At 35.2% G+C, this 10,316-nt stretch overlaps 1 protein-coding gene across 1 annotated transcript; it reads right to left on the bottom strand.

The window, feature by feature from the left end:
* Positions 1 to 9,118: 9,118 nt before the first annotated feature.
* Positions 9,119 to 9,475, bottom strand: LOC143236531 (uncharacterized). Its single transcript, XM_076474836.1, has one exon. The coding sequence runs from the start codon at positions 9,473 to 9,475 to the stop codon at positions 9,119 to 9,121; it is 357 nt and encodes a 118-aa protein (XP_076330951.1).
* Positions 9,476 to 10,316: the final 841 nt, after the last annotated feature.

Here is a 10,316-nt window from a genome sequence, read left to right as displayed (position 1 = left end):
TTCCCTCTAGTCTTACACTACTAAATTAGGGACGGCTAGCGCAGATAACCCTCGTGTAGCTTTGTGCGAATTTTAAAAACAAACAAACAAACAGAATCATGAAAATAATCGATTTAATCGTGAGTAGTTTGTTTCGTTTTACGCTGTGATTTCTGTGACGTAACTGTGAAACTATCACACGAGAAGCGCACGTGTGGTCTAGCAAATGAAGTCCAGCAGTGAATTAATTTGTCTAGCTGTTTTAGAATTTCGACCAAATCTACCAAGGTCTTTGTCTTAAATTTTAAACTCACTGGCTAGAGAGAAGGATGTTCACTACGAATTCCGGCTCTGAGGCTATTTAAGCTTATCCTGAAGAATAGTAGGGTACGACTATCACTCTTATGGTGCACCAAAATGGGAAGTGTTTTTGTGACAACGGGTGTTAAACTTTTAATCTTTAAATACACAATTTGTGCCCGCTATCTGTTGAGCCACTCTTGACCCATAGTTGATCAAACGTCTTTTAATTTTAAAAAGGTTTCTTATATATATGGCCTAGCGCGTTAAGGCGTGCGCTTCGTAATCTGAGGGTCGCGGCTTCGCGCCCCAGTCGCGCCAAACATGCTCGCCCTCCCAGCCGTGGGGGCGTTATAATGTGACGGTCAATCCCACTATTCGTTGGTAAAAGAGTAGCCCAAGAGTTGGCGGTGGGTGGTGATGACTAGCTGCCTTCCCTCTAGTCTTACACTGCTAAATTAGGGACGGCTAGCACAGATAGCCCTCGAGTAGCTTTGTGCGAAATTCCAAAACAAACAAACGTTTCTTATATGATGTTCTTTGATTTTCTATTCGTTAGCTACAATAATGCTGCTAACAACAGAAAGTGTATAAACTTAGTGATAAGAACATATACAAATCTCACTCTCTAACCATGGAGAAATAAAAATTTTCGCTATAAAAATTTTCTTCAAACAGTTCTTTATGCGAGAAACAAGAAATACATAACTCTAATAATCAAATATAACTTATTAGTATCCTGTGTTAGCACCAGGGTAAGGTTTGGTCATAATACAGTTAATTATAAGTGACGTCACAAATATCTTAATACAAAATATGTTTTTTCCTTTATTCTCCAAATACACAAAATGGATATTGAAAGATTTGTTGTACAAACTTTATCTTCGTTTGTACAATACTACTAGAATGCAATTTGGTCATAATATAATTAATTTTAAATGACGTCACAAATATCTTAGTATAAAATCAGGTTTCCTTTATACCCCTACGGGCCAGTATGGCCAAGTGTGTTAAGGCGTTCGACTCGTAATCCGAGGGTCGCGGGTTTGAATCTCGGTCGCGCCAAACATGCTCGCCCTTTCAGCCGTGGGGGCGTCATAATGTAATGGTCAATCCCACTATTCGCTGGTAAAAGAGTAGCCCAAGAGTTGGCGGTGGGTGGTGATGACTAGCTGCCTTCCATCTAGTCTTACACTGCTAAATTAGTGAAGGCTAGCGCAGATAGCCCTAGAGTAGCTATGCGCGAAATTTAACAACAATAAAAAACAAACTTTATGCTCCAAAGACACAAAATGGATATCGAAAGTTTGGTCTACAAACTTTATTTTCGGCTAATGGAGATGGTTGTGTTTAAATAAATATATAATTTGGTATTTATTCTAACTTTTGCTATCTTATTTCACTCCCTCATGCAACTAACATATCTCCAAACCCCTGCAAGTTTATCGTTTAACCCTCGTTTACTGTAGTTCTTCTCCTGGGTGGTAAGTAGGCTAAAATAATTCATGAAGTTGCCACCAGGATTGATGATCGTGTTCATTTGACGAGAGCTCTGATATTAGATCCGAAAGACGATGAAATAATAATAAAAAGTGAAGAAAATTCTAATAAATACATAGAAATTTAATGATTTTTATCTAAGAATTCTGAAGGAGTGTGGTACATCGTGAGTCAATGTAGTTATTACATTAAGTAACCAGTATTGTTTCAAGCACCAGAAAACTAAATGATTTACGAAGGATTGCCCCTGAAGAAAAACAGTCAACCCTTCGAGCTGCTCTGTCAGTATAACAGAGAAATGATTTTTTTATGTATTTCCATCACAATAGCATTTAAGTTAACTTAATTCTATATCAAATAAGATTTACTCGATAATATTTTTGTTAAAGACATTGTTTTGTGAATAATTATTCCGTGTATACTAAATTAGCGATCGTGTAAACTATGTGTGACTGGTGAACACCCTCTTGCTTGTTTTCAGTAGAAGTTTACAATTCAGTCCATTTTTGTTACGTATTTTTGTTATTTTTATGATAAATATGTGAACACCCTCTTGCTTGTTTTCAGTAGAAGTTTACAATTCAGTCTATTTTGTTACGTATTTTTGTTATTCTTATAATAAATATGTGAACACCCTCTTGCTTGTTTTCAGTAGAAGTTTACAATTCAGTCCATTTTTGTTACGTATTTTTGTTATTTTTATGATAAATATGTGAACACCCTCTTGCTTGTTTTCAGTAGAAGTTTACAATTCAGTCTATTTTTGTTACGTATTTTTGTTATTCTTATAATAAATATGTGAACACCCTCTTGCTTGTTTTCAGTAGAAGTTTACAATTCAGTCCATTTTTGTTACGTATTTTTGTTATTTTTATGATAAATATGTGAACACCCTCTTGCTTGTTTTCAGTAGAAGTTTATAATTCAGTCCATTTTTGTTACGCATTTTTGTTATTTTTGTGATAAATATGTAAACACCCTCTTGCTTGTTTTCAGTAGAAGTTTACAATTCAGTCCATTTTTGTTACGTATTTTTGTTATTTTTATGATAATTATGTGAACACCCTCTTGCTTGTTTTCAGTAGAAGTTTACAATTCAGTCCATTTTTGTTACGTATTTGAGGTAAGATTATATTAAAGCACTGTTCATGGTAAGATTATCTTAAAGCAATATTCCTGGTACGATTATCTTAAGGCACTGTTCGTAGTTAGCTTATCTTAAAGCAATGTTCGTGGTAAGATTATATTAAGGCAATGTTCATGGTAAGATAATCTTAAGGCAATGTTCATAGTTAGCTTACCTTAAAGCAATGTTCGTGGTAAAATTATCTTAAAGCAATGTTCCTGGTAAGATTATATTAAGGCACTGTTCGTAGTTAGCTTCTCTTAAAGCAATGTTCGTGGTAAGATTATATTAAAGCACTGTTCATGGTACGATTATATTAAAGAAATGTTCGTGGTAAGATTATATTAAAGCACTGTTCATGGTAAGATTATGTTAAAGCACTATTCGTGGTAAGATCATATTAAAGTACTGTTCATGGTAAGATTATCTTAAAGCACTGTTCATGGTACGATTATATTAAGGCACTGTTCGTAGTTAACTTATCTTAAAGCAATGTTCGTGGTAAGATTATATTGAGACACTGTTCGTGGTAAGATTATCTTAAGGCACTTTTCTCGGTAAGATCATTGTAAGACACTGTTCAAGGTAAGAGTATATTAAGGTAGTGTTCGTGGTAAGATTATCTTTAGGGACTGTTCCTAGTTAGATTATCTTAAAGCACTGTTCGTGGTTAGATTATCTTTCTTTTGGTAAATGTTAACAAGTTCTACTCACTTGATACTGTACTCTAATCCTACTGTGGATCTCAAGTTTCATGATTTGCTTTAGTAACCGTAATATCTCTTCAGAAGCACATCGGTATGTCTGCAGACTCACACCGCTATAAACGTGGTTACAATATCCGTGGTGACCAGAGCACAGATAACTCCTTCTGTAGCTTTGTGCTCAATTCCAAATAATCAATAAATCAATCAATTAACGAAATAATCGAAAATTGCTTCTTTTTTTTAACCTACAGAAATAAGAAAATATAGGGTTAAGAATAAAATAGCAGTTAGACAAATTGTCATTTATCTATACTACAAGATTTAGTAACGATGTTTTAAGCCTACACTAAATGAACAGCTCTCATTTCTAAGGAAACAAGCAGTATTTGTCTACACAGTAAATACTGGAATTTCGTACAGTTGTCTGCTTAGAATCTGTTATGTGAGACGAGGTATTAATGTACTAAACAATGGTCTGTTTGGACGCCCTTTAATTATTGTTTGAAACATAACATTAACGACATGCTATGTATACTAGAAGACAATGGTCTGTTTGGACGCCCTTTAATTATTGTTTGAAACATAACATTAACGACATGCTATGTATACTAGAAAACAATGGTCTGTTTGGACGCCCTTTAATTACTGTTTGAAACAAAACATTAACGACATGCTATGTATACTAGAAAACAATGGTCTGTTTGGACGTCCTTTAATTATTGTTTTAAACAAAACATTAACGACATGCTATGTATACTAGAAAACAATGGTCTGTTTGGACGTCCTTTAATTATTGTTTGAAACAAAACATTAAGGACATGCTATGTATACTAGAAAACAATGGTCTGTTTGGACGTCCTTTAATTATTGTTTAAAACATAACATTAACGACATGCTATGTATACTAGAAAACAATGGTCTGTTTGGACGTCCTTTAATTATTGTGTGAAACAAAACATTAACGACATGCTATGTATACTAGAAAACAATGGTCTGTTTGGACGTCCTTTAATTATTGTGTGAAACAAAACATTAACGACATGCTATGTATACTAGAAAACAATGGTCTGTTTGGACGTCCTTTAATTATTGTGTGAAACAAAACATTAACGACATGCTATGTATACTATAAAACAATGGTCTGTTTGGACGTCCTTTAATTATTGTGTGAAACAAAACATTAACGACATGCTATGTATACTAGAAAACAATGGTCTGTTTGGACGTCCTTTAATTATTGTGTGAAACAAAACATTAACGACATGCTATGTATACTAGAAAACAATATCTGGTGTACATTTATTAAACAGGTGTTAAAGAAATACTATAACAACAATTAAACCACCATAGGTATTGAAGAAAGGAAGACAAGGTTCTTAAATATTCTAAGACTTCGACAACTCATGTATTTTTTATTTGTGTTATTAAACAAAAAATCTGCGAAATAACAAGGACAAGTAATCAACCACCCTAAATGGCACACATTAAAAACAAACTTTTGGGGACGAACTGCGTCAGCTACGATAAACTCTGTGCGTTTCTGGAAACGAGTTTTTTTGTTTTTTTTTGGTATGTGTTTTTTTTTCTTCCACGTTAGCTCCATTACGTTCTTAGAAAGAAAACTTGTATGAAACCTGATTGTGTTCGATAAATGATTTATATCATCAGAACGTATGACGGTTTTTATGAAAATGATTAATTATGAGGCTACAAATGAACGGCAGAGCAGAGAAGGTAGAGTTCAGAAATGTGAAATGGATTTTCGATGTTCTAGATAAAAACTGATGGAAATGGAAGTAGTAAATTATAAGTAAAATATCACTCGTGCGATCTGGCTACAGACTGAAAGGAGATTATTTAATAACTTTGAGTGATTTCTCATTCGCTCTGTCGTCCCTAAAATAATGATTGTTATCAACACTAGCTGGCGCTGTTTACTTTCAGAAGAAAAATGTCGTCTATGGCTCGTATTTTCAGGAACATTTTTAACGGTTAAAAAGCACGTTTGACTTTAGTAACTAACAGTAGTGTTTATTCATTTGTATATTAAATGTTACTAGCTTATTATTCACGACAAACACATGAGACAACCATTTCTTCCTATTTCGACAGGTAATGTCTATTTTGTCTCGATACATCGAGAAAATATTATAGCCATTAGAGATAACCTAGACACATAGTTTTATGACTTCTTCATAACCGCCTACGTTCATGTAACGTACGACTACATTATTTTTAAAGTTCATTGGCCCACTGATACTTGATTGCCTAGGAAACGTCTTACTGGTTTAACAAAGTTATTTGTTGTATATTTGTAACCTTGACAACGGAGCTGTTAAACCGTGGAGTAAGTGTTAAGAATTTGTATAATATAAAAATAAAACACGGAAGTAATTAAGCTTTTTTAATATTAATTGAAAACAAACTTTCAATCGCTTTACAGAATCCAGATGACTCTTAAACAACAAAACTTTAAATCTTTCCTCTTGTGATGTTCCAATTTCGGTTTATCAAATTATAATCTATATTATCACCACTAAGAGTTTCAAGGACGAAAATACTGTAGTTTAATGAAACAACCTTCTAAACTAATCCAATCCTCAGTGACGAGATTCATTCTAATGACTTATAAACTAATAGCTGAGTTTAACTAATAGTCCAGCTGATCCTAAGAGTCTTAATTTGGACGTCTTAATATCTTGTAGCATCAGATATTTTGTGTATGCCCTCGACTTTTTATTTGTCTCGGATTCGTGGAAACGGTGAATGATTCATATATCCGTTTCAGTTTATATAAAGTTATCATGACATGTAGCGTCCAGCTAACCTTAATGAGACAGACCTTTCTTTTAATGTTAAACAGAACATAATGAGGTTAGAAACTTGCTCGATCCCTGGATTCTTGATGACCAGAAACCCACTTGAGATCCCTAGATTACAAAATAAGTGAACTGAACATGAAGTGAAAGCTCAACTGAACTATAAACAAACTTATAGTTTTAATATGATGTGTAAATTTGAACAGGAAGTTATTTTTCTTAGTAAGCCTAAAGGCTTTACTTGGCGTAGAAATTCAATCAACATTAAGTTACATAAACATATAGTCTCGACATGAATTGAGATTAAAGAAACTCCCATAAAAACCGCAAAATACAAACTGTATAGCTACAAATTTGTATGTATCTCTCTATTGACCGAATGAATCTCACGTTACACCCTGCGAAGTAGTTACATAGACATACAACAGACAGTACTATTATAAGTATATAATTAAAAAATGCAAAGTGCAAAACTGAAACTTTGTCTATGTTTCTTCTTCTTCGTGTGTCAAATCTGCGGCAGACATCGACGACCATGGCGGACTTCTCTCTTGTCAATCCTTCTTATCAACTCGATGTTGCTCATTGAGTTCTACTATGGCATGCCAGACTTCTCTGTTGTCAATCCTTCTTATCAACTCGATGTTGCTCATTGAGTTCTACCATGGCACCATGGCAGACTTCTCTGTTGTCAATCCTTCTTATCAACTCGATGTTGCTCATTGAGTTCTACCATGGCATGCCAGACTTCTCTGTTGTCAATCCTTCTTATCAACTCGATGTTGCTCATTGAGTTCTACATGGCATGCCAGACTTCTCTGTTGTCAATCCTTCTTATCAACTCGATGTTGCTCATTGAGTTGTTGTCAATCCTTCTTATCAACTCGATGTTGCTCATTGAGCATGCATGCCAGACTTCTCTGTTGTCAATCCTTCTTATCAACTCGATGTTGCTCATTGAGTTCTACCATGGCATGCCAGACTTCTCTGTTGTCAATCCTTCTTATCAACTCGATGTTGCTCATTGAGTTCTACCATGGCATGCCAGACTTCTCTGTTGTCAATCCTTCTTATCAACTCGATGTTGCTCATTGAGTTCTACCATGGCATCTCTGTTGTCAATCCTTCTTTTCAACTCGATGTTGCTCATTGAGTTCTACCATGGCATGCCAGACTTCTCTGTTGTCAATCCTTCTTTTCAACTCGATGTTGCTCATTGAGTTCTACCATGGCATGCCAGACTTCTCTGTTGTCAATCCTTCTTATCAACACGATGTTGCTCATTGAGTTCTACCATGGCATGCCAGACTTCTCTGTTGTCAATCCTTCTTATCAACTCGATGTTGCTCATTGAGTTCTACCATGGCATGCCAGACTTCTCTGTTGTCAATCCTTCTTAACAACTCGATGTTGCTCATTGAGTTCTACCATGGCATGCCAGACTTCTCTGTTGTCAGTCCTTCTTATCAACTCGATGTTGTTCATTGAGTTCTTGGTAACATGGTTATTGAGGCTCTCGATATATTTAGTTCTTTGACACCCTCTGCTTTTCCTCCCTTCTATTTTTCCACATAGCATCTGTTTCTCTATCCCATTCTTCCTACAGATGTGTCCTAGAAATTCCATTTGTCTCTTTCTTATAGTTTTCATGAGGGACCTTTTGTATCCTGCCAGTTCCATGACTTCCACATTTGTTTTTCTTTCAGTCCATGATATTTTTAGCATTTTTCTAAGAACCACATTTCAGCAGCTTCTAATCTCTTCTCTGTATCTTTGTTCAGTTTCCAGCTCTCACAGCCATATAAGAGAACAGACCATACATATGATTTCAAGGTGTTAATTTTTAGTGACATTTGTTATGTTCCTGTTTGTGAATATGGACTTCACTTTATTGAAAGTATCCTTGGACATTGCAATTCTTTTCTTTATTTCTGTGTCACTCTTTGCATTTGATGTTATAGTATATCCAAGATATTTGAAGCTTTCGACTTGTTTTATTCCCACGTCCTTGCCGGTTATGCTACATGTGGGTGTAATTGATTGTTTTGAGATAACCATGCACTCTGTTTTCTTTGCATTTAACTGCAAGCCTTTGTTCTTCACTCTCGTCTACTGTTGTTGTGAGGAGAGTCTGTAGATTTCGTTCGAAGTCCGCAATGAGGACTGTGTCATCAGCGTAGCGCAAGTTGTTGATATTGCATCCGCCTACTTTGACTCCTTGATGTTCATTGATGTTTCATAGGATTATTTCGCTGTATAAGTTAAAAAGATCTGGTGAAAATACACATCCCTGCCTCACCCCTCTTTCAATTGGTCTATATTCACTCAATTCATTTTCAATTTTGATAGCTGCCATTTGCTGCCAGTAAAGGTTTCTAAAGATTCTTAGATCGTTAGCATCGATGTTCAGGTCTGACAACATGTCGAATAGGTCACCATGTCTCACTTTGTCAAAGGCTTTAGAATAATCGATAAAACATAGATATAAATCTTTTTGTACTTCCAGTGATCTTTCCATGAGCATGTTTAGAGCGAAAATTGCATTTCTAGTGCCTTTATCGGCTATAAATCCAAACTGAGCATCAGAAATATCTGGTCTTATCTTATTCCTCATTCTAGACATGAGCACTCTTAAAAGAACCTTGGTGAGGTGACTCATTAGACTACTTATCCTGTGCTGTTTACAGTCAGTTGTTCCGGGCTTTTTCGGCAATGCAATAAAGACTGATCTTTTTAAGGTCTTCCGGTATTTCACCCGTGTCATAAATAGTGTTCAGTAGTTTTGTCACTTCCTGAATTCCCACTTCTTTTAGGGCTAATAAAAGTTCATTGGGTATGTCGTCTGGACCAGCTGCTTTGCCTTTATGTATCTTCTTCATTGCATGTTCCACTTCATCAAGCATAATTGGATGGCCTTCTGTGTCTATTTCTATGTGTGGGGTTGGGCTTCTGTTGTCGTTATATAGTTCCCCAATATATTCTGACCATCTGTTAAGTATATCTTTTTTATCCATCAAGATTTCTCCATTCTTAGAGACCTTCATGGACCTGGTAAAGGAGCATGCTATATTTCGTGAAGATCCTTTCACAGGAGGTGAGGGTTCTGGTAAAAACGTCCATAATAAACGCAAAACTAAATATTTGTGTATATCCCAGAAAGGACCTAATGAGCTTCTATACCAGTTTTGCTAAAGATCCATCTACACCCTACGAAGTAGTTGCATGGACGTATGACGACAGTATTATTATTTTTACAGATTATTATTATATTTTCTGTATTCTTTCATAGGTAGCGCTAGTCTTCTTTGACCTCAAAACCTGCTGAAACATAATAAAATTCCAAGTAAAAATCGAAACCATGAACTTAGAACTTTCCTTTAGAAGAGAGAAAAAAAAAAGAAAATTAAGATGGGTGATAATAAAACCCGTTTCTGCGCACATGCTTTAACCAACTAAACTACTCAAAATTTTCACTTTATTGGTTATTCAAGAGCAGAATTTGGCAGACTCAGACTGTAATCAATTGGCCTCAAAATCTATACTTTTCTTGTGGTGGTTGGAAGTTGATAGATAAATTTCTAGTAAAGATTCTACAAGCCAGTAATGGTAGAAAAAAATCGATAATTGATAGCTGACAAACGGTGTTATTTAAAAACTGATAAAGCATCGATGTTTGATAACTGGTAGAAATATTGATTATTGATATTAATATCAGTATCTGACGACGCTAGAACCTTTAAGAATTTCGTTTTTTCCAAATTATCACACGAACGTTGTACCGTATTATCGTTATATATTTACATTTGTTGAAGAGAACCTAGAGTAATTATGGTTTGTTTGTATTGAATTCCACGCAAGTCTACACGAGGGCTATGGCTATCTGCG

The sequence above is a fragment of the Tachypleus tridentatus genome, chromosome 13, assembly GCF_004210375.1.
Source record: "Tachypleus tridentatus isolate NWPU-2018 chromosome 13, ASM421037v1, whole genome shotgun sequence".
NCBI classification, from domain to species: Eukaryota; Metazoa; Arthropoda; class Merostomata; order Xiphosura; family Limulidae; genus Tachypleus; species Tachypleus tridentatus.
The sequence above is the reverse complement of the archived record's forward strand: the minus strand, read 5'-3'. Positions and strand labels throughout refer to the sequence as shown.

What these genes read in the sequence shown, in the direction of transcription:
- LOC143236531 (XM_076474836.1), bottom strand. Translation starts at nt 9,475, where the DNA reads ATGAAGGTCTCTAAGAATGGAGAAATCTTGATGGATAAAAAAGATATA.